Genomic DNA, 24,548 nt, shown 5'->3' with positions numbered 1-24,548 from the left:
TCACTCTGTCACCCAGGCTGGAGTGCAGTGGCACAATCTCGGCTCACTGCAACCTCCGCCTCCTCAAGATATTATCACGCCTCAGCCTCCTGAATAGCTGCAATTACAGGCGTTCGCCACCATGCCTGGCTAATTTTTCTATTTTTAGTAAAGATGGAGTTTCACCACGTTGGCCAGGCTGGTCTGGAACTCCTGACCTCAGGTGATCTGCTCACCTCGGCCTCCCAAAGTTCTGGGACTGGGACTACAAGTGTGAGCCACCGTGCCCCGCAGTAGCATGTCCAACTTACTTTTGATTAAAAAAGTTCATTAATAGTGTAGTTATAGGATAACTATAGTGTTAACAACAATTATTTGTATATTTCAAAATAACTAGAGGAGTGGATTTGGAATGTTCCAAAGCACAAAGAAAATGCTTGCTCGAGGTGATGGATACCCTAATTACCCTGATTTGATCATTACACATTGTATGCATGTATCAAAACAGCACGTGTAGCCCATAAACATGTAAAAGTAATATGCGCCCAAAGAAGAACTACATTTGTTTTAAAAGTTACAAACAAATGTAGTTGTAGGTTGGTATGGAGCCACTCACAATTCCACCTTGATGAGGAATAGTTTGGTGGGAACAAAAAATTCAGAAGTTACGGCAAATAGTGAGGAGGCACGGGACGAGAAGAAGGAAGTTGGGGCCATTCTTATAATTCTTTAAGATTTGTGTACTGGCATCGGTTTTTTAAGCAAATCCTCTCATTTCTGTTTCTCTATTCCTCTCTTCCAAATCCAGCTATATTAAAAGGTGTTATTTACAAATGACAACATTATGAGTGGCTTGTCATTATCACCATGTTGAAGGTAAAATGAAAAATTTTTTTAAAAGGTGATTATATACTAGGATTCTCTGACTTTCCTGACTTTTTATAAAGTTAACTGTCACAGGTTTTTAGTAAAGGCAGGATATGTGTTACTCTAACGTATCACTTTATTCAAGCCTTCTGAAGGCCTAAAGCTTGTGTTGGTGGACTTAGTCACACTAACCGAAAAGAAGGCAAGTTATTAGTTTTACTACGCTTCTTCGGGAAGTTGTATGTATTCAACAGTAAAACGTCGTACATCATATCACTTTCACTTTCTCCTATCAGTATCATTTGAGCTTCACACCCAGTGTTTTGTTACTGGGGTTGGGTTGGGGTGGGGGAGCTGCTGAAAGTGGAGGAACAGGGAAAAGATGCAGAGGAAAACAGAATGGGAGCAAGGGAACACATGGAGAGAAGCAGGAAAGGACTGTGGAGAGCTGCCAGCACAGGGAGCGGGACGGCTCTGAACTCGCCTTGCCACTCGTTGGGGAAATGCTCTGCACCCTCAGGTTTTGATTCCTTTATCCAATGAGCGTTTATTTTGTCTGTTTATAGATGGTCGCTTATTAAGCACTTATTTTGTCTCATTTCTAGGTGCTGGGGATATGACATTGAGCCAGTCAGACCAGGCCCCTGCAGACCCTGAGCTCACGGTCTAGTCGGGGAAGATGTGTTTGCTCATGGTTGCCTTCATAAGGCCTTCCTCCTGCTCCTCCCGTCCAGGGCTCCTTTCTGGATGTGGTATCACAAGAATTGTCTGGCATAGTTTAACACAATCATCTGGCTCTGCCTGTAGGTTACTGCAGGGTCTGCACATGGAAATCATATATAAGGGATGACCCACCATCCGCAGCTTATGGCAGGAGTCATAAGCTCGGGTGTCTACAGGGGCCAGGAGGTCACACATGTATGAAAATGGGCCAGGTATCACACGCTTAGGAGTGATGTGCATTTTGACAGATGGTGAGTTTAAATGTTCTAAAGGCACTTAAATTCTCTTTCTTTTTTTTAAACAAGAGGGTTAAATAAAACATGCCTGCGAACTAAATCCACTTATGGGCCACCAGTCTGCAACACCTGTGGTAAATCATATTCAATATTCCTGTCACAATCCATCCAGTCTAACCACCAGCTTCCTTCCTGCGGGCTGACTGGCTTAGCTGAGGTCAGAGGAATGGAGCTGAGGTTTCCTGAAGTCACTGTTTCCTGATGTGGCAACACAGGGCACTCTTATCTTTCCCTTTAGGTTGGCGCTCAATTTCTAGAGAAGATATTTGAAAAGGATGATGTGAAGACGATCAGTTTCTCTACTGAGAGATGAGAAGGAAGAGCTTGCTCCTTATCGCTGCAGCTTGTTTACCTGATTCCTTGCCCCTAGCCGGGGCTGGCTTCCATGCCTGCTCCTGCTGGCAGGGTTTTCCTGACCTGGGACAGACATACCGACTGCCCGACTCAAAGGTCACGGTGTCCTGGATGGGATCCCCAGAGCCTCACGGGTGTTCGCTATAAATACATGTGGTGATTGCATAAAATTTCACAGCTCTGTAATCTTGTCAATATTTACTTTTGAAAATGAAAGTTATTTGGCTTCTGTTCTCTGCTAAGTGAGTTTGTTTCTTTTTGCTTTTGAAATAAGCTTCACAATGAGAAAAGCCACTCCAAACATCTACAAGTTACTTTTCCTGGTGATTAGTAAGAACTGATTTAAGAAGCATGCACTGCAGACTTCACAATCTCAGAGCTTATGACCTGCTTCGGCCTGGGATTATGAAAGGTTTGGGCCGAATATTGTGCTTGTGTTCAAAGTAGTTCACATCCTGTAAAAACAAAGTGTTAAAAAGGCCCCTCAGTGGAAGGTGAATACTTTTTCAGATAAAATCAAATGAATGATTATTGTACAGAGAGGATTATTTGAGAAAGGTGATGATGGAATCAGGATGATCTCTTCTTTTCAACCATCTATTCACTAAATGGTCAGGCACTGGCGGATTGGGCCCCACAACAATTAGAAACATGTTCTAGGTGCTTGTCTTTAAAAGAGAAATCCGACAGTGCCTTTAGGAAAGTAAAAATAAAACAGCAAGAGCTGGACATTCGAAAAGAAAAGAAACCATACTATTACTGTTAGGGACACTGTAGTCAGAACAGAGTCCAGTACTTACTTTTGAGGTGAGCTAGGAATGAGACCCCGCAGCTGTCCGTGAAGCGCGTCTTGTATATTGCTAGTTGAATAGAGCCCAATTGGTGAGTTATAGGAAGCGCTCACTACCTGTCTTTTGTCATCAATGTTTGCAGCTGCAACAAAAGGCTGGGCCCTTCTGTTGTGCGCGGTACCAATGGGTTTGAATTCCTGTACAATGGCAGACAAAATACACAGAGCCACACAGCGCACAAAAAAGCCATTAACAAGCAAAACCAGCATCACTACTGTTAATAAAGGCATCTTTATCCATGACGAGATTGATGGAAAGATTAGAGGAGGAGTTAGCCAAAACTTTTCCATGGTTTTCTCTGAACTTTACATGTGCTATATTCATCGATCAAATGTTAAGGGTGAAAAGGAACAGGACTTATTTAAAATATTACAAAATGATTCAAACATTGCATCTCTTATATGCCCCTACTGACTTCTTCATCTATAGCTTTAAGAAATTCTAATGACTCATTTGAATACAGACATTTTGTGTCAGAAATGAGATTTTTGGCTTGGAAAATATACTTAACATTTCTCAAGTAGAATTTACATATGCTTTCTCTTCTATTAATTTATCGATAAACTTTCCCCCACTTTGAGAGATGGAACAAAACAAGGGGAATGCGCATTCATGAATAACTAACTACACTGAATCAGGTAAACTACTCCAGGTAAAAATTCGTTTTTAAAAACGCCTTCAAAAAGAATGTTCTTAACTTGGATTAAGCTATAATCTTAATGAAAGAAAGAATAACATATATAACCTCCGCTTTTTTATTGCGATGATTTCGTGTTGTATGTTCGAAGACCTCTTCATGTTTACTCTAGTGCCCTAAAGACTAAAGTCAGCAATTCAGAGACAGAAAATGTGTATGATTCACAGAAGGGTTTTCACTTTATTCCCTGGGAAAAGGACCAAACAGCAGAGCCCTGAACCCTGAGTTTGAAACATGTCTGAATGACCTGAAATGTTTTTTATTATTTTTTAAATGTGGGAATCATGTTTTCCAGTTTTTGTACAGATTTATAATTTGTAAAGCGTTTGAAACTTTTTTCTTCTAAGTAACAGAAGAAAACCAAAGGGAATGCTCAATTACAAGTCAGCTGATTCTCTTTCCAAATCTTTTTTTTAAAAATTATTTATTTATTTATTTATTTTTGAGATGGAGTTTCACTCTCGTCACCCAGGCTGGAGTGCAGTGGCATGATCTCGGCTCACTGCAACCTCCGCCTCCCAGGTTCAAGTGATTCTCCTGCCCCAGCCTCCAGAGTGGCTGGGATTACAGGCACGCGCCACCACCCCAGCTAAATTTTGTATTCGTAGTAGAGACAGGGTTTCACCATGTTGACCAGGCTGGTCTGGAACTCCTGACCTCAGGTGATCCACCTGCCTCGACTTCCCAGAGTGCTGGGATTACAGGCATGGGCCACCTCACCCAGCCCCATATCTTTCTATTTGGCAGAATTAGTGAGATAAATCTTTCTAAGAATATTTTCCCTTATACATTCATATCAACTTCATTTACATTTGTGAATATGACACCAGTGGTCCAGATGTGAAATAATACAAACGTATATAATTATTTGAAATAAAACTGGAAAGAGATTATTGTCTTTAAAACATTAAAAGATCCTGTAATATTTATTTTTTTCTTCTTTTCATTTCAGGTAAGTTGTGGCTTATGCTTTTCTGTTAGAAAACAGACTGTCAAAAGAAAAAAAAAGAAGGAGGAGGAAAGAAACGAGAGTGCCTCTCTTCCGGTCCCTTAGACTGGAGTTTTTCATAGATGATTCTTGTGCCTGAGAATATGAACAACTTCCTGTAGGGGCCCCAGATACAAAATGCTTTCTTTCAGTTCTCCTGAGCAGGAAGTCATCACAAATATTCCTTCTTCTGCTATCTAGGCCTATTGGCAAAGCTTGCTTCAAAAAAAAAAAAAGTTATGCCAGGGCGATGGGGTGCAGCTTCAAATCCTAGCCTAGGCGTCTTTGACTCTACCAGCCCCAGATCTCAAGGGACCCGAGAATCGTAAAGGGCAGCTTTTCTCTCACCAGCCTTGGACAGCATATTTTAATGCCTCCTGAACTCAAAAAGAAGGTCTGAGTTGGATACAAGTTAGCCTATAATTCTCTAGTGTGATTGAGTTGCCTGATACCTTGTTCACTTAACTTTCTTTCTTCATAATAATAGCTCACAGCCAGGGAGTTGATGGGGCAACATTATTGTAGCTGCTATTAGCAGAATGACCAAAACCACCAAATGTAGCTTTAGAGAAATGCCTATCGTAGAGCCTGTGAAAATTGTGTAGCTAAACATTTATAAATGCTGTGATCTAATTGTTTTAGCTGATTTAGTAGTGAATTTGGATTGGCTGAGTTCTGTGATTCATCAGTATAATTAGCCATTATTATGGCATGAAAAACTAGAAATAATTGTAAGTAGTGACGATGGCCATGATTCAAGCCTTTCTGATATGAGACAACTCAGCGTGCTAATTGCCTAATTGCCTAGTTTAGTTTGGGTGGATTATAAGTCTCTCAGGCTAATTAAAGAATCAGGCGGTACTGAATCACTTAAGTTTTGTGGAGCTTAGCTTTCTTTTTCTCTTTTTTTAAACAAAGTAAGGTCTGCCTTAAAGTCTTGGTAAATACTATTTAACATACTATAATGGCTTTATGGAAAAATACCTCTGCCCTTATTTCATCTTAGCCTTAAGACGATAAATAAATATAGGTAGTGTTGTCCTGTAAATGAGGCAACTTCTCTGAAAATATTTGTGCATTAATAATCTCTAGCAGAATTTCTGAAGAGCAGCATGTAAGTTAATCAGCTCCAGTTTTGGTTATATATATATTGCAAAGGTCACAAATGTGTACCTTGTTTAAAAAAAAAACACCAAAAAAACCCAACAACCTCTATTTTACACTCAGATCATAAAAGGAAGTGTTTCTAATACAGGCTGCAAACATTTTTATTTAGGCTTTGCAAAGCATTAGTTTATGGGCTTTTAGAGTCATTCCAAAAAGCACAATGAAATGTATACACCAAAAGTTAACAAGAAGTTTAAGTAGGGCACTCAGAGGCAACATTCTATCCAAGGCTTACATCACTGTTGATGGCCAAATGTAATCAAAAGACAAAACCAATTAGAAGTCTGCTGTTCTACTTCAATTCATTTTTATTTTTCCTGGAAAAATCACAAGTAACTGAAAATACCAGTAAAAAAAAGTGTATATAACAGTTACTATATATAGTCCAGCTCTTGTGTTTATTCTATCCAGACAAAACCACTCAAATAATTCTTATTTCTTAGGAATTCAATATGTAGTTATTCCCATTAATTGATACATTTAAAATTTTTATTTTAAATGCCAGAGGCTTATATAAAGGAATAACATTTTGAATTAATGACATGCTAGAGCTGCCCCGGTGAGAGCTCATAACTTGCTAGAAGTCTGCTGATGTCGAGGGCGCCCCCATGGATGGCAGTCTCCCATGTCCTTGCATGACCTCGGACATGACAGCAAAGACTTCACCTTTTAACTTCTTACTTGGAGACTGCTCACAGATAAAGACTCAGATAATCTTTACTATTCAAAATCATCTAAAGCAGAAACAGTATGTGTGATTTATATATATATATACACACATATAAATATATACACATACGTATTTATATACCATATGTATACATATGTATATGTAAAATCAAATCATATATATACGAAAACATGGCGGGGACATAGAAGAAACGAACTCTATGAAGTGCTCTTCTATTTGATCAAGCCATGATGAAGAAATTATATTTCATCGCGTTTGAATTTATAATCATTCCCTCCTCATACTCACTTCTCAAATGAACAGTAAAGTCACCCTTATAATATTTTCTCTCCAGTGAGCAGTTTCAAGTGTTTCCCGTCTCTCACTGGGAAGAGTTTGAGGAAATGGTGATTATGAAAGCTTGTTTTATATGGGCTGCCTTCCAGTTATCAAAACACTGTAGATTAAAGCTGATTTTATGAAAGTAAAAATTAATGATTTTATCCCAACCTCTTCTTGGCTGTGTATGTAAACTCATCTTCATTATCTTCTATGGTGAGGATGCAATCCTTTTTATGGAAATGGAGACAGCTTTCTTCTTGTTTTGATAGGAACCATTTTTGTTTCTGAAAAGCATCTTTCTTGTATTGTGATAGGCACAGTATACCTTTGAGTTGTTCAACTAACATTAAGCAAATATGAGGATTATGGTTTGAGAATTTAAGCTTTGAAGAAGGACAAAGAGCTTCATTAACATACTCTTAGTACAGAGCAATACTTTGTACTGAAAAATGAACCATTGAACCATTTTGTCTATTATCGTACAGAAAAATAGATTGTATTCAGGATTGCATGGAAGGCATTTATTCAGGTGCTAGGAGTTGATCTAAAAAACACTTAATGTGCCCTTTAAGCCTAAGATTCAAGTCTAAATTCATAAAAACAAAACTTAGCTATATGATGGTAGCATGGAAAAAATTTTTAAATCTAGATATTAACATTTTATATCAACTATTCCTATAACTGTATAAGAAAGTGACTCCCCAGCTTAAACCTATGCACAGGGAATAAAACCAGAAATAAACATACTAACATTTTATTATCTGTGACTGGGCTTGGATGGTAGAATACAGTTTTTTCCCCAACAAATAGATATTAAAATGAAAAAGTGTATTTTATTCCAATGTCAAAGGTCACATAACTTACAACAAAAGTTTGACTTGGGTTGAGAAACAAAATCTCAGATTTCATATTGCTCAATGGCATTTTGCTATTCATTTGCAATGACATCTTGAAGCATGATATATTAATGACATTTGTTTCTCTAGCTGACACATATTTGCTGTCCACAAGATTGCTCTATTTGCAGAGTTGTCATTTTGATAAAAAAGAAAAAGACATCTTTTTTGCATAGCTTTGTATGACTTAGAAAAACAAAAAACCCCTATAAGCATAGCTCCGCTTTTCTCCAGTCCATAAGTGAAACTCACAGTTCGACTTTTATCAGCATGTTCTGTTCTAGTTTACGCTACAGGATTTTTGAATAGAGGGGGATACACTGACATTTGGCTATTTTTGTGTAGGGAATGCCTGTCCTGAGGTGCCAAGTTGCATGAACTGGCCACGCAGAAATCTGGCCTGAGAGTCTCATAAGGAGTAGAAATGCTTCGGTTCATTAGTAGAACTGAAATTATTCTTATTTTGGAGCATTTCAGACACTGGCTTCTGGGAGAGAATGTCAGTAAGAATCAGTCATGATGCAAACTAATGGAATGCTTAAAGGCTCCATCTGACTGGCTGCTCCAGCCCTTAACCTCATCTCAACCTTAAAAAAAATAATTTTATCTCCTTTTTTCTCATTTTTAGTATCATAAATATTGATATTTTCTAACTCCTAAATGTAGGACACATGGGGTAATACATGACTGACAAGAGGTCAGAGTATTTAAAATTAGGATTATGCCTTAAAATTCCATCCATAGAATAATCCTAGTCAAATAAATTAATACTCATAGACTTGCAAAAGAAGCCTCTTCTGGAGCTACAACTTGGGAGTTACCCTTAAACTGCAATTCTGGAGAGATGTTAACAAAGCGTGCACTCCCGTCCTGGTCTAAACTCACTTTGTGCTTAGTAAATACTTGCTGAATTACCTTACATGCCAGGGTGAGGGAGGTAACCATGATTAAGGATCACTGGGGGTTTGGTACTTTGGACAAATCTGTCTAACTGGCCTCATTTCTCACATCTTATATTAATGAAACTGGGTTTAAAAATTAGGAGAAATTCTTCATGGAAAAATAATTTGCAAAGGGTGCAGTACAATATTGGATGTGTGCTGCGTAGGGAAAGGAAATGTAGAGTCCCATCCGGCTGGTCCAGGTAATGAAAAGAGGCTGAGTGGTCAATACATGCATGTATATGAGCTTTAACTTTGAAAAGCACCAGATAGTCTCTTTTTCTCATGTGTTACCTCCAACATGTGAGATAAATGGTAATAAATTGGTGAGCATGGGAATGATAAACTGGTGAAGATGGGAGTGATAAATTGGTGAGGGTGGGAGGAAGCAGGTCAGCTTGGGCATTTCTGCAAAGGGCTAGATACAAATGAGAACTCTACCTCAAGAACTTTCTGTTTTCCTCCTTCCAGTCTTTTCTTCTAGCAAAGAAAATGTTGACTAGAGGTGTTGTTATTGACCAGCCCACCTAGTATCTCAGGGGGAGTCACCATCAGCATTCAGATCCCTTCTCATTGTATTTATTGTCTGTGCCATCCATTTTATCTTTTGCTTACTCACCCCAAAGAGCAGAAAGCCTACCTGACCTAAGTATCCCACTCAACTTTCTTTTTTTTTTTGTGACAGGGTCTGGCTCTGTCATCCAAGCTGGAGTGCAGTGGTGCAATCAGCTCACTGCAGCCTCGACCTTCTGGGCTCAAGCACTCCTCCCACCTCAGCCTCCTGAATAGCTGGGACTTACAGGTGTCTACCACCATGCCCTAGATAATTTTTAAAATTTGTAGAAATGGGGTCTCACTATGTTGCCTAGGCTGGTCTCAAACCTCTGGGCTTAAGCAATCTTTCTGCCTCTGCCTCCCAAAGGATTATAGGTGTGAGCCAATGTGCCTGGCCCCACTCAACTTTCAAGATTACTTTCCATGCAGCAGGTGGGAGTGGTGGCAGAACACCATTCTGAGAATTGGCTCCCAGGACTGGTCCTGGCAATGATGGAAAACACACAGCTCATGTTTAGGCTCTCCACTTCCTTTTTGTCAGCTATTTATTGAGCTGGGGGGACTCAGAGGGAAGACAGCAGCCTTAGGGTTCCTGCCTTCATGAATATTCTCTGTCTTGCTCACTCCTTTTGGGGCCAATTTTCTCCTACTTTTCCTTTTAGTGGATTTTATTTATTTTTATTTATTTTATTTTTTTCCTTTTAGTGGATTTTAGATTCAGAGTCCACCTTCCCTTTAGTCAAAACTCTAGGACAAAAATCTAATTAACTCATTTCCTCTAAGGATTATATTACTCAAGATGCTTCTTCTCCTGGAGAGTGTATATTTTAACTGAAAATAAAGCTTTGATCCATTTGTCATGACCCTTGTAATAGCAACGAAGAAGGCATTCATAGCCTCTAGGATGTCCTATCAGGTAGGCAGCCAACTATCTCATCAGCAAGAAAGGCCAGGAGACTTTCTGATCACAGCCTGGGATGAGGGTGACACACTGATAATAAGGAGAGCTACCACTTATTTGAGTATTTCTATGAACAACTCAATGTGCCAAGTTCTTTGCTTGTATTATTTTATTCTAATCTTTGAGAAACCCTAGGAGATAAATGTACTGATGTTATTCAGCATCTTTTTTTTTTTTTTTTTTTTTTTCCCACAAAAGAAATCTGAGGCTTATGGAGACAAGAGGAAAACTTGAAGGACAAATTCAGGAGTTTTCTTGAAAGGGGAAATACTGCCAAACGTAAATTACTAGTATGTTTTCAGTTCCCTTAGTTATATAGAAAAACTACATGCTGGGAATATCTAATCAGTTTAGTAGGAACATGTGTGTCAAAAGGGATAGTAAATTTATATATCTGTATCTCTAAATGTTTAGAGCTTCTATGTAGAGGTCATAAAATACTTTTCTTAATTAGGTTTCTCAGTACATCACAATCGAGATTTGTTTAATTTCAGGTTTTTTGGACCTTTTGAAAGTAGACATAGATAAGCATCAGATAATTAGATTAGTTTATTGCAGTTGTCTCCTGGGAAAATCTTTTATCTTTTATAATTCAGCTGTACTAGCAAAATATCACCATGACCATGATCACATTAGGCAATGCTTTTTTCTTAGAGTAAATTTAATTATAGAATCTCAGAAATGAGAATTAAAGAAGTATGTAAAATGAGAGCTGGGTGAAGACCTCCAAGGATGGAAATTCACAATAACTATTAGATTGGAGACACCTGTTTCAAATGATAGACCTTATTTTTGCCTTGCTTTGTTTTAACAACTTAAACTCCTTAGATTACCTCGTGGTCATCTGACAGAAGTCCATCATAAGAAATGAAAAAATAATAAGTGGACTCTGTAGATTTAGCCAAATTCTTTCTGATGGGAGCATATTTTGTCTTTCAACAAGATGTTCACTTTTTCTTTTTCTTGAAGTAAGAAAACATAGATAAATTAATCTCAGAGAGGAATGACAGATGGCGGCTTCATCAGGTGGCCTGTTATAGTCTTTCTACTTGTCTCTTCCTTTCCTGGGAAGGCATCCCCATGACTTAAAAGGAAATACAATGCATATCATTTGCTCTAAAATTCATACCTGTGGTTCTGATTCTAAGTTGATTTTGAAAGGATGGGCTTTCCCTTCTTCAGATACTTGTGGAGACCACAAACGAGTTTCTGCCCTGAAAATAAAATAAAATTTGTAAACTTCAAATTCTGAGGGTACTTTAATTTTCCATTACGTTTGTGAAAATACTAGCAACCCTCACTAACTTATGCAAAAACACATTTATTGCTTTCCCATATAATTAATCTTTTTTTTTTTTGAGATGGAGTCTCCCTCTGTTGCCCAGACTGGAGTGCAATGGTGAAATCTTGGCTCACTGCAACCTCCTCCTCCCGGGTTCAAGTGATTCTCTTGCCTCAGCTTCTCGAGTAGCTGGGATTACAGGCGTCCACACCACTATGCCCGGCTAATTTTTGTATTTTTAGCAGAGTTGGGGTTTCACCAGTGGCCAGGCTGGTGTTGAACTCCTGACCTCAAGTGATCCATCCACTTTGGCCTCCCAAAGTGCTAGGATTACAGGTGTGAGCCTGCACACCTGGCTGAAGTCTTACATTTTTAATGTCCTTTTGGGGACTCTAGACTAGATAAAAATGACCTGGAGTACACTGTGCAGTTTCTGGAGGAAGGAGGCCTGCAATGCACGTGGGAAACAGGAGAGGGAGACTCTGCAGGCATGCTCTGCAGATGACCACAAGGCAAGCTCCCTAGACCTACTTCCTTCCAGTCCTACTGAGGCCACTGCAGAAGACAGTGAGTGATCTGTCAGGTGGATTTTCTACCTGCATCAAGGAAATGTGCTTCATCAAACCCTTCTCATGCATCTGCCCAGGACCTTGTGGTTCCTAAGGGACTGTGTGCTTGGCATGAACACAGGTTACGCATACAGAGTCAAAGAATCTATTTCACCCCATGAAACAGCAGATTGGTGGATTGATTGATCCTTCTGTACTACAGCAGGGAAAACTGTGAATACAATAATAACAGCATAAACGCACACTAACAACCACTATGACAAATTATTATTATCATGGTTCAGTTTTGGATCAGGATCTGATGGCAAGAGATCAGGCTCAATTTCTTAGTTTTTTGGGGGGTGGGGTCAGAAATGTCTCAGCATTTAACATGCCCACGTGCATATGTACTCTCACACCTGTAACATTCTTCTGGGCTGAATTCTGTACAAAACAGCCAATGGCAGACAGAATATTAGCAACCAATTTTTAATATAATTACAGTTGGGCAAGTCAAGAGATTCTTTTAGGAGAATCTCTACATTCCATTTCATTCTCTACCACACTGAGAACAGTGATATAGCTAGTTGTGCTGTTCAGTGTTTATGCGGCCAGTAGTTCTATTTTCATAGTTAATTAACTGGGTTATCACTGGAAACAATTCTATCAGCCTCTTTTATTATTCTAACATTCCAGAGAATCCTTTTTAGAAATGATTTGTCAACAACTTCTAGACTGACTGACTTTGGTAAAGAATTAAGTAGCTGATATATAAAAAAGCCAGCCAAAATACTAGGTCTATGGCACTTCTTGCTAGGAGGATGAAGCTAATTATAGTTCTGGTTCAGGTTCTCCTGCAAAACAGATCAGATTTAAGCACCATTAATTAAGGAGCACCTGTCAATTTTGAGACACAGCTGGTGAGCTGCTGCTTTAATCCTGTCCTGTGCATCAGCATGAGTCATGGACTCTGTCCCAAAGCCGTCAATAGCCAGGATGACATCTCCAGGACACAGGTTGGCAGCTGCCGCCTTGCTTCCTGGTGTAATCTGGAAGAAATCATGGCACTATTTAAAAACCAACATCCTGCAATATCTTGAGTTTTGTACCTGACATTTGTATTTGAGCCTGGCAACATTTGTAATGGTTCACTGGACAAAAAAAACTGCAAATCTAACTTAAGACAACTCTTAGTTGGTCAATTGAGTTAGGTCTATTTTCTCATCATGTTGAATAATTTTGTTTCTTACTAACCACATTTCATATCATTGCATCTGTTACTCTCTTTTAATCCAAATATATAAACTACTTTCAATCCAAATACAGCAATCCCGATTATTTATCATCTTTAAAATGCACTTAAGAGGCATGCAATGGACTGAATTTTTATGTTCCCCCAAAATTCAAATGTTGAAATCCTAACCATAATGTGGTGGTATTTGAAGGAGGGACTTTTGGGAAGTAATGAGGTCAGAAGTGAGGAGCCCTCAGAATGTGATTAGTGCACTTATTTAAAAATGCCTCAGAGAGAGCTCTTAGCTCTCTTTCCTCCAATAAGGAAGAAACAATAAGTGAGCTGTCTGCAACCCAGAAGAGGTTCCTCACCAGAACCCAACCACGCTGGTATCCTGACCTTGGAATTCCAGTCTCCAGAAGTGTGAGAAATAAATTTCTGTTATTTATAAGCCACCCAGTCTATTGCACTTTGTTTAGAAATCTGTAGAGACTAACAAGAAGAGGCCAGATAATATGCAAAATTATAACTTCTGAACCCTTCAGAGACCTGAAGTCACAGGGCAATAAACTTAAAATCTAAGGAAAGACAGGTGTCTTCAAGCAAAGACAAGACATGAGCACAGGCTCACCTGCATGGAGCAGAGCATGGAGAAAGACGGGGCCCCCACTGTATGTGTTATGAAGAATCAAGGTAAAATTATTAATGAATTGCTAAAGATCCAGTTTGAGTTATCATGAGTGTATAGAACTCCTGGAAACCACAGACACCGAGTAAGTTTGTGTTCACTCACGGTCTCTTCTCCGTGAATAAAGAACAGATGAAACGAACACAAGACAACTAACAAGACAGATTTTAATTAACCCATATTAGTAATTACATTAAATGTAAATTGTCTAAACACACCACTGAAAAAACAGAGACTCTCAAACTAGGTGAAAAAGTGAGATCCTGTTTTATGTTGTCTACATGGATTTTTTCAGGGGCAGGAATAAAATGAAATGGATATGGAATATGGGAAAAATATGGTTTTCCATATTTAAAAATAAAAAATTTGTAATTATTACTGTTGAATATTCAGTTAAAGGCAATGATTCTTTCGATCAGTATACCTACTCCCAGTTCTTGTGGGTAAATCCCAACCGTATACCTCTGCCTAGCCCTCATGTGGCTCTCGCCTTGCCTACCTCTCCTGTATCACCTTACATGGTACTGCTCTACCTCATCCATGGTGCTGTGGCTATTCTGATTTCCTTGTAGTTCCTCATGTAGGCCAAGCTTGTACCCTTCTGGGGGATTTTCAGGCACTCTTATTTCTGCCTGAAATGCGTCCCTCACTCTTTGCTCCTTCTCATCCTTTAGGTTCAAATGCTGCATGCTCAGCAAGACTTCCCCAAACATCTGAAGTAGTTTCTCTAGTCCTTCCCCGCATCATTCTTCATCCTTACACCCTACTTCCTTAATGAAAATTATTTGTACTTTTATGTTTACTTGCGTATTGTCTGTCTTCCCAACTAGACTGGACGTTCTTGAGGATATGTACGATATTATGTATATTTCTAATACTTCACAGAGTATACCCAGTATTTAGAATTCATAATTAATTGAAGAATCAATTAAAAAGCATTTAAATCAGAGCTTATATAAAAAAGAACTAGTCCTATATACCCATAGAGTATAGCTTTTAATGTCAACTTGTCATTGCTGTGTTTGCAAGTTTCTACTAGAGCAGAACAATACATACTATTAAGTCAAATCTCAAACTGCTCCAGGAAGAAACTAGATTATTTCAAATGCTTTATTTGAGGATCAGTAATTAATTCATTTGCTTTTTCTAGCTATCTATTTAATTGTGGTTTGAAGGAAGACACAATTTCATCTAAATAAATAAAATGTTAAAATAATAAGTTCTCATGTGTCCTGGATCTTCTCTCATTACTAAAATGTTTATTGTACTCTATTTCTGTGATAATCTCACTGTAGCTATCACATTGATTTTCCAGTAGGAACATTAATAGAAGCTGGGTAAGACAACTGGGGATGATTACCTCTTAGCCTTTGGGAGGCATTTCATAGCTGTTTTCCATTTAGAAACATTCTCAGACCCAGAACTGTTAGAAGAACAAAAGTTTCCATTCCCAAAGTGACTTGGGGATAAAAATAATCTTAAACTTTTAATTTTTTCTAGATATAATTTGTTAAAATCAGTATCTTCTATTTTTAAATGTCTAAGACTAGAATAACTTTCTTTGAATTAAAACACAGGGCCACGCATGATAGCTCATGCCTGTAATCCCAGTGCTTTGGGAGGCTGAGGTGGGAGGATTGTTTAAGGCCAGGAGTTTGAGGCCAGCCTGGGCAAAATAGCAAAACCCTGCCTCTACAAAAAATAGTTTTTAAAAAAGCTAGGCATAGTGGTGCACACCTGTAGTCCCAGCTGCTCAGGAGGCTGAGGTGGGAGGACTGCTTGAGCCTAGGAGTTTGAGACTGCAATGAGCTGTGATTGCACCGCTGCACTCCAGCCTGGGCAACAGAGGTAGACCTCCTCCCCTCACCAAAACAAACAAACAAACAAACAAACCCGAAAAACACACAGAAAGTGTACCTCAGTGTACTTGCTTTTAGAGTGTAACTTAAGTTTTCCAATATACCTAAACAGATTTAAATTACATAATACTCAATTTTGATTTAGAAACGTGTAACTTTTTTTTTTTTTTTTAGCTCTGGTTAGGATGAGTGTGAGGTAGGATGAGCGGAAGTTTGTTTCTGTAATGTCTATACTAATTTTAAACAGACATCTAAACAGTAGCTTTTCAATATCTAAGTTCATTATCTAAGTCCAATAGCTATTGATATCTAGAGCCATACGCCGATATTGGACTTAGATAATGAATAGCTATTGGATATCTAAGTTGAGTATCTTAGATACTGAATATTATTAAAATGTACTAATATTAATACTAAATAATATCATACTTATGCAAAATGTTACATTTGCCAAGCTCCTTCTCACACCTTTGACCACTGCAGCTCTCTAAGACAGGCTGGACAAGGAAAACTGGCTCAAGAGGTGTCTAAGTAACCTGCAGCTTCCTGCTGAGCTGAAAGCAGCCGTACAGCTAGGCTACCAGCTCTTTCAGAAGTCAGCTAGGACAGGTGGTTGATAGTGACGGCCAGATCCCACTTCTCATTTTGTATTCAACCTGGTAATTGCTGTTTTGAGACCTCTAAGGAGGGAGCTGATGAAAAAAAGGAAGTAGAGAGAGGGATGAGAGAGGAGAAAACATGATGCCTTTACTTCTTCCTTGTTTCCAAGTTCAGACGGGCCAGTGATCAGAAAATGACTGCTAAATTGGCCTGAGTTTAGTAAGCTAAATGATCTGTTTAATCATGAAAAATCTATTATTTCCCGGCATTACTTTATATTTTACTTTATTGCATAATTATATTCTTTCCTTATATTATTACTTTGCATTAGAATGCAGCTTATTACTGTTTTCCCAAATCAGGAGACGAGAGAGCTAAAATGAGGCATATAATTTTTCAGCGGGTTATTTATTATTTAGGTTCACTAGGGTCTCAAATATCAAAAGTACCAGAGAGATCACGGGACGCAGTAACTGCAGTGGATCACTTAACACCACGTTTTCAAACTTGTGTGATTATAAGAATCACCTGGGGTCCGTGCTGAAGCTAAGACTCCAGTTTGAATCTCTAGCAGAGGAGCCAAGGAATTTGTGTTTTTAACAAGCCTCTCAGATGAGTCCTGTTATTCATATTAACCTAGATTACTTGGGTCTCTTGGGAAAAAAAGCAACTGAAAACACAGATAAAGCATCTCTAATGTCCTATTTATGTGGAGACATAAGGCAAGTCCAAGATATGATCCTGATAGGATGTTTATGTTAATAAAAGTGATTGAAATAGTTACGGAGCAAGACAAGCACATACTGAAGCTCTGCACTGCAGGCATGGATGGAAATCATGAGAAACCCCATTGTTCATCACTCTCCACCCCTAGCAAATAAATTCCGCGTGCCTCCTCGGCCTCTCCAGCCCTGCAGCACCTGGCCGCCAAAGACGGTTCTAGAGCCACACTGTACACCAGTTACGGCAGAATCTCGGCACGCAGCTGGGCACGGGTATGTTCAAAAGTTATACTGTTGCCGGGTTTTGGGGTGCAGAGGAGCGCTCAGCTCGCTCCCCGGTGGGCTCCAGGCTCTAGGTCCCTCACTCACCCAAGAATGGGAGAGGGGACCATGCCGGGCTCGGTGTGCTTGCAAGTAAATATCGGACCCCAGAGAGTTTTTGCAGAAAGTGATTTATTTAGGCAGAGAGAAAAAGAAAAAAGGTGAGTGGGGAGAGAAACAGTAAGCTCTCACACTGAGTGAGGAGAAAGGCCGCACACACTGAGAAACAAGGGTTCCCAGAGCGGGGAAATTCAGGGAAGGAAAGCTCCTCTCAAACGCTGAGAGAAAAAATCCAGAAGGTGGAATCCAGGAGAGAGAAAGCAGCTTCCACGAAGGTAGTGGAAGGGGACGCAAGTATGGAATCCCAGAGAGGAAAGCAGCTTCCACACTGAGTGGAAGGGGACCCCAGAGGGGGAAATCCACCCGGAGGTAGGGGACAGGGACTTTTATCCTGGGAGGAATTCCCTCCTCCTCCAAGCCCTTTGACCTATGAAAGGAGTTCCTTTAAGCTTCTGCTGGAGTGATTGACTTTATTTTTCCGTGCCCACGAAAATTTAAACAAACACCTCTAATCCCGGGACAGAGAGAGGGGAGGAAAAAGGCACGGTGCTGGTAAGTTCTTGCCTTTGAAACTGCGCGCCCCTGTGGACCGGGAAGATAATACAGTCCCTCAACACAGGTGGCTTTAATATGCTGCCACGGCTAAGAACCATCACTGTATTGAGAACTATTATCTCACTTAATTGTTAAGACAATCTTACAAAGCAGTTATCTCTTTCAAAATGAGAAAATGGATGCTCAGAAAGCATAAGAAACTTGGTTAGGGTCCCACATCCTGGGAAAACCTGAAATTCCCACCTGGGTCTGCCTCGCTCTACAGCTGAGAATCTTCCATTATCTCGCATCGCCTCTCCTGAGGGTAGTCTTTCCGTCAACACCTCCTAGCTCTTGGGCCGTACTTTTCTTGTGGAATTCTGGACAGGTTGTGTGATGGCAGTTAATATACATGTTCCTTCTTTTCTGCGGATACATTAGCTTCTCAGGGGCTAGAAGCCCATCTAAGCCACAATTATACCCCACAGTGCCTTTTGCATACAAGACATTCTGACATTATGCACGTAATAGATATTTGTGGGATGTATGAGTTACGAACACATGAAGCGGTGCTTCCATGCAGACATGGTCTTTGTTAGAACAAACTGAATAGGTTTTTATTTATATCAACCTTTCCACTACATTTGTTTTACCCTGAAAAACAATTGCAATTGATGGCAAAAAGTCCTTTCTAAAAGTTTAAATTTCAAATGTAGTTTATATGAAATTAAATTTCAAATGTATTTTAAAGTCATGTGCTTTTCTATCTTAAAGCCTGCAAAAATTAGGAACACGCTGGCATTTTCCATATTGGTACCTAAGCTCATATAGCATTCTCAGTTTTAATAATCTTGATCTTGGGTGTGCTCTGGATAGGAAGGAAGGAGGGAGGAGTGAAGGGGGGAAGAGAAATTTAGTGAGAAAAGACACACTGGCATCAGATGTAGACGATCATTTTCTATCAAGTACACAAAAGAAGCTTGCGCTGTGCACTGGCTTCCCCTTATTTATGGTTTTGTTTTCTGCAGTTTCAGTTGTCCGAGGTCAGCTGCAGCCTGCAAATAGTAGTGGGAATATTTCAGAAATAAACAATTCATAAGGTTACATTGCACACTGTGCTGAGCAGAGTGATGAAGCCTTACTCTGTCCCGCCTGGTCATGAATCATCCCTTTGTCCAGTGTATGCACATTGTCTGCGCTATACTCTTCACCTGTCAATCACTTCGTGGTCTCAGTGATCAGACCAACTGTCACAGTACTGCAGTGCTTGCTTTCAAGCCACCCTTATTTTACTTGCTAATGGCCCCAGAGTGGAATAGTGCTGTGCCCAAGTTATAAACTAAGCTTTATCATAGGGATGCATGCATAGGAAAAAGCATATATATAGGGCTTGGCACTAATCTAGGTTTCAGGCAACCACTGGGGGTCTTGGAATGTGTCCCCTGTGGATAAGAGGAAATTACCATATTTCATATTGGAATCTTGTCAAAGCAAATGATATGTTACTTGTCTGTGGGAGAGTAGGTCTAGCTTTTGGATGGTCCAAAAACCTAGAGAGACTCCTCACTTAAAGAAGTGAACCTTGAAATTCTTCTGGGAAATGCTTAGGCCAGTTATATATGGTGTTTGAAATAACAACTCCGTCCCCTAAACTGAACATCCAGAACTTAAATTTTATATTGCACAAGGTCTATCACACTTACTGGCTAGAAACTGCTTTCCTAAAAATTGTGTTTATCACAACCGGTGCTAAATTTTTTTTGAGAATGTCTGCTGTTTGATTTACCTTACTTTTGATTTTTTATAATACAAAGATTAATCTGGCTGATTATTTGGTTTGTAAACATTTACGGGGGTGAGGACCCTGTGTACTAATTTTGTGAATGTAATTTCAATTGATGGAGACAGTTCTGTTTGCTGCTCTCCTACAAACTCTGGTTGGAGCCCCACTGTCGTGGAGGCGTATTGCTGTAGTCTGTATTTGTAAAGTGTGAGGCGGAGAGTGAATGGTATGCTTGTACGAGGGTGAAAATTGATTTAATGGGGGACTTGATTAAACATACCTCATTTATGGGACTTTTTTTGGCTTTAAGTGTAGACATTGGTATTTCAATTCTTTGTATATTAAGAACCTATTTAAAAATGACAAATCGGCCAGGCGTGCTGGCTCATATCTGCAATCCCAACATTTTGGGAGGTTGAGGTGGGCGGATCATCTGAGGTCAGGAGTTTGAGAACAGCCAGGCCAACATGGTGAAATCCCATTTCTACTAAAAAAAAAAATACAAAAATTAGCTGGGTGTGGTGGTGGTTATAGTAGTCCCAGCTGCTTGAAAGGCTCAGACAGGAGAACTGCTTGAATCCAGGAGGTGGAGGTTGTAATGAGATGAGATCCTGCCACTGTGGTCCAGCCTGGGTGACAGAGTGAGACTCTGTCTCAAAAAAAAAAAAAACAAAAACAAAAAACCAACCAAAATGACAAATCAACTAACAATAAAACAATTCTCACTTATCTTTTTGTGAAATATTTTTGAGAACATATTCTGTGCCTATTTATAATAATGTTATGTAAAAAGTGAACAATCTAGTCAATCATTCACAGTGTGTCTATATTTAGTTTACAGCACATAAGATCTACTAGATACTGTGCGAAGCACTGAATGGCCCCCAAATTACAAAGTTCCTGCCTTTGGGGAACGTGCAATCTGGTGGGATACAGACATAGTGAAATATCTGGTACAGGCGTGACATAAGGAGAGGCTATAGAGGCTGAAGGCTACAGTCATCAAATGGATGAGATGGTTGTTACTGAAAGAAGGCTTGGGAGAGGCATTTGAATGGGTTTCCACAGGCACAGAGGACAGTGGTGTGGTGTGGGGAAAAGAAACCTGGGGAAACATGGTATCAGGAGCAAAGACGTGTCAGGGGAGTAGTCCAGAATGCTTTACGTGTGGAGGAAGGGGAAGAAAGGGAGAGAAAAAGAAGGGAGAAGAAAGAAATGAAGTTAGAAACTCAAATTGCGATAGTAAATGGTGAAAAGTCATGAATGTTGTGCTAAAGCCATGCATTTTACTCTCTGCAAACCAGTGATGCCATTGAAGGATTTTTAAGAAGGAGAGAGAAAGGAGCAACTTGGCATTTTCCAGAGACAGTAAGAATATGCCGTGTGAATTGGAGGAGGGACCAAATGTCTAGGTGTGGGGCTAGGAAATCTTGAGGAGGGACAGTGGTCGAAAAAATGGTAAGTGGCAGGATCTTGAAGACAGAATCAATAAGGCCAGTGAGGAATAGGATGGCCCAAAATACCTTTTTAGAAATCTCAGAACAAGTGTCCATTTTCACGTGTGGGCTTCAGAATGCAGGCTTTGGAGGCAGGCAGACTTAGCATCAGAGCCTGCCCCACTGCTTGTGATCACTGGCGGGTTAATGAACCTTTTGAAGCCTCATTCTCCTCGTCTGGAAAAGGGATGTCTCTACTGTCACCCTCTTAAGAGTATTGTGAGATTTCAGTGAGTTCGTGCATATGAAAGGCTCACATCAATGCCTGACAAGCAAAATAGTACAATAACACAGAACCTCACACACTACCTTCCAAAATGCTGTCAAAATGTTAACAGTGGTACAATAATTTGCCATTCAACAATACTGATGGTTATTTCTCTGTAATACTTTTCTGTAATACTTTTATTTTTCTAAACGATTTTCAGTATTTTTATCATTTCAGTGAAAATACTCTCAATTATGTGTTCACTAAAGCATAAAAGTTCTTATTGAATAAATAAAGGAATATTCTTATTTACTCAATAAGAATCTACTGTATACCTGGCTTTGGGGACGCTTGGGCTACAAAAATAATTTGGTTTTACCTGCTGTCCTAGAATTAAACTAATTGAAGAGAAAAGGCATGATCAAGTGAAATAATCATATTTGGTCATAAACCGTTATTGAACCAAATGTCAAAATGAGTGACACAAATTAGTTATGAGTTAGAAGTTCCAGATAGAATTGGTTTTCCTAATAATAATTGTCATTATATCAAATATATTTACCAATAGCTACTGCAGTCCAACTCCAGAATGTAAGTACTACTTTAAACATTTATAATGTCAACAACTCAAAATTTCAAGCATATGATTAATTATATTGACATGTTATATTGTAATAGCAAACTATTTTGTTTATAAATACCTGAAAAGATTTTTGCGACAAAATAATTTTGTTAGAATTTAATATAAATGATTTATTCTGTGTTAGAATTCAAAAGCTTATTCAATTTAAATAAAAACTATACTCCAGAAACTAAAAATATTTCTTAGCAGATATAATGGAAATTGTTTTCTTTGGTAAATGTACAATAGAAATTGTTTGGCCCAGGTCACTGAAGCATTTTCTGCTTAATTTACTTAGGAATGGTTTTGGGGGTATGTTGAACAGTTTTCATGTTTCATATAAAAACACAATGTCAGATGTGTTTATATGTTTTTGAAAAATGTAAAACAAGGCTTGAAACGTTCCATTGTAGGCGTCTGTATAATACATGTTTTAACATATTTTTAAAAGGATGTTGGTACCCAAATCTCATAGACATATATAAATAAAAAAGAATTTAAAAAAATATTAACTTGTTCAAAATTTGTATAAGCAGATCAATCAGATTATAAAGTATACATTTATAAAATATGGCATGAGAAGAATACAAGAAAATGAAGTATAATATTCAGAAACAAAAATATTATGAAAGTTTATACCTTTTGGTATTAAATGCTTTATGTGTGATAACTGAAATAATACATTAATTTTCTATGAAGAAAAACATCTGTGTTAGAGAAAAATCAACTCGACCAAATGATGCTTTCGAATTAATTTTACGACAGGAGAGAAATCCTGGAGTTTCATTTTTACCTTGTTTTCTCATTAGACAATAGAGAACAATAAGTAAAGCTTGACCTTGATATTAAAGCGTTATTTTCCGTTTTTAGGCTGAGTGGTTTACTTTGCATCGGGTAAACTAAACTGCCTGCCACATTTTCTTTGTAGCTGGAGTTGAGGTGATGATTCCTAAGCCAAGTTCTCAGCTTTGGAAAACATGTGTTCAAAATGCCTGGAAACTCAGGAGTCCACATTTGGAATATTTCCCCTGTCTGGGCTGATGCGAGCGGCTCCAGTTTGGCCAACCCAGGTCGTGGCCCGCGAACAGCGCGTTGCTGAAGTTTAACCCGGACTGGAAAACGCTCAGATGCGCGACAGCTCCAAGGAACGCGGGCGGCGCCAGTGCCCTAGTCTCCCACCCGGGACCCACGGTTTGCCACGGAGGGGAGATGGGGTGTGGTGAGCGAGGAGGCCCTGGAGCCTGGCAGCCCCGCCTTCCCGAGCCCAGGGGCTCTCCTCGGAAAGTCGGACCCAGAGGACGGGACACCTTTGCAGCTGACTTGGTCAAAGCTCGGAGCCGCTCCGCAGCACTCGACGGAGCTGCGCGCCCAAGCCCGGGACCCAGCAGCGCCCCGTCCGTCCGACCGCCCTCGCGCAATTTCTGGCCGCCCTCGGCCCCAGGGCGCCCCCCGCGTCTGCCCGGACGCCGGAGACCCCAACTCCAAGCGAAAGCAAGAATGCCGGCACCTACCCTGGTGATGACCAGAGGCTGGTTGAAGTCGATGCCCCCGGAGAGCCGGAAGCCCCAGGGCGCAGGGCCCGGGAGGACCACCGTCTGGGGCATGCCGCCTTCCTCCCGCCCGACGCCGGGCTCCGAGTGTCCCCGCGCGGGCAGCCGCTCCGCGCCGGCAGCGTCCTGGCCCCGACTCGGGCGGGGGCGCTTTATCCCCCTGGGAGTGACGTCAGCGCCCCGCGGTCCTCCCCGCCCCCTCCCCTGCGGAGAGCTCCAACTTTGGAAGCGAGAGCCGCGCCAGCCCAGCGGGAGCCGCAGCCGGGCCAGCTGGGGCGACCTCCGGGCCGCGGCGGGCGGGCGCGGGGGCTTCGGGTTGCAGCGTCCCTGGCTCTCTTGAAGTCACACCTGTCCGCCTGTTTATCTTCTGCTTGGAGCGCAGCGGCGCACTTTGTTGGAAGCGAAAGCAGTCAGACCACGGCCTCCGTGCTTTCGATTAAAACGAGCGTCATCATTACAATTATTTAGCAATTTCGAGTGCATTAATATTTACTTACTACCTCTGAGGGTTTGGCCAAATTACTTAACGTCCTTTAACATTTTTATTTGATTTGATTTGATTTATTTTTCGTAGAGATCAGGTCTCAACTTCGTTGCCCAGGCTAGTCTTGAACGCCTGGGTTCGAGCAATCCTCCCACCTCGGCCTCCCAAAGTGCAGGAGAGTCTGACCGGGATCCTCTGGTAGTCTCCGTGTGGACTCAAGTATTTCTGGTGTTAATGTGTTAGGACGTTCTGATTCCCAAAGGAAGGGGG

General features: G+C 40.2%; 1 protein-coding gene across 3 annotated transcripts in view; it reads right to left on the bottom strand.

The window, feature by feature from the left end:
* PDLIM3 (PDZ and LIM domain 3) overlaps nucleotides 1–23,874 on the bottom strand; it is a 32,558-nt gene extending 8,684 nt beyond the window's left edge. For 2 of the 3 annotated variants that reach the window (XM_012452835.2, XM_012452838.2), the window contains exons 1-4: nucleotides 23,756–23,874; nucleotides 13,015–13,166; nucleotides 11,417–11,501; nucleotides 2,607–2,674 (exon numbers count right to left, since the gene is read on the bottom strand). In XM_012452835.2, the coding sequence (XP_012308258.1) occupies nucleotides 2,607–2,674; nucleotides 11,417–11,501; nucleotides 13,015–13,166; nucleotides 23,756–23,848 (398 nt within the window). In that variant the 5' untranslated portion in view covers nucleotides 23,849–23,874. Of the gene's footprint in view, nucleotides 1–2,606; nucleotides 2,675–3,019; nucleotides 3,208–11,416; nucleotides 11,502–13,014; nucleotides 13,167–23,755 lie in introns of all 3 variants that reach the window. The other variant, XM_012452837.2, reaches the window with a different exon arrangement.
* Between the last annotated feature and the right edge of the window lie 674 nt (nucleotides 23,875–24,548).

This window comes from Aotus nancymaae, unplaced genomic scaffold, assembly GCF_030222135.1.
Source record: "Aotus nancymaae isolate 86718 unplaced genomic scaffold, 86718_ANA_hifiasm-v0.15.2.pri h1tg000006l, whole genome shotgun sequence".
NCBI lineage: Eukaryota > Metazoa > Chordata > Mammalia > Primates > Aotidae > Aotus > Aotus nancymaae.
Note: the sequence above shows the minus strand (reverse complement) of the source record. Positions and strands in the feature narration are given on the sequence as shown.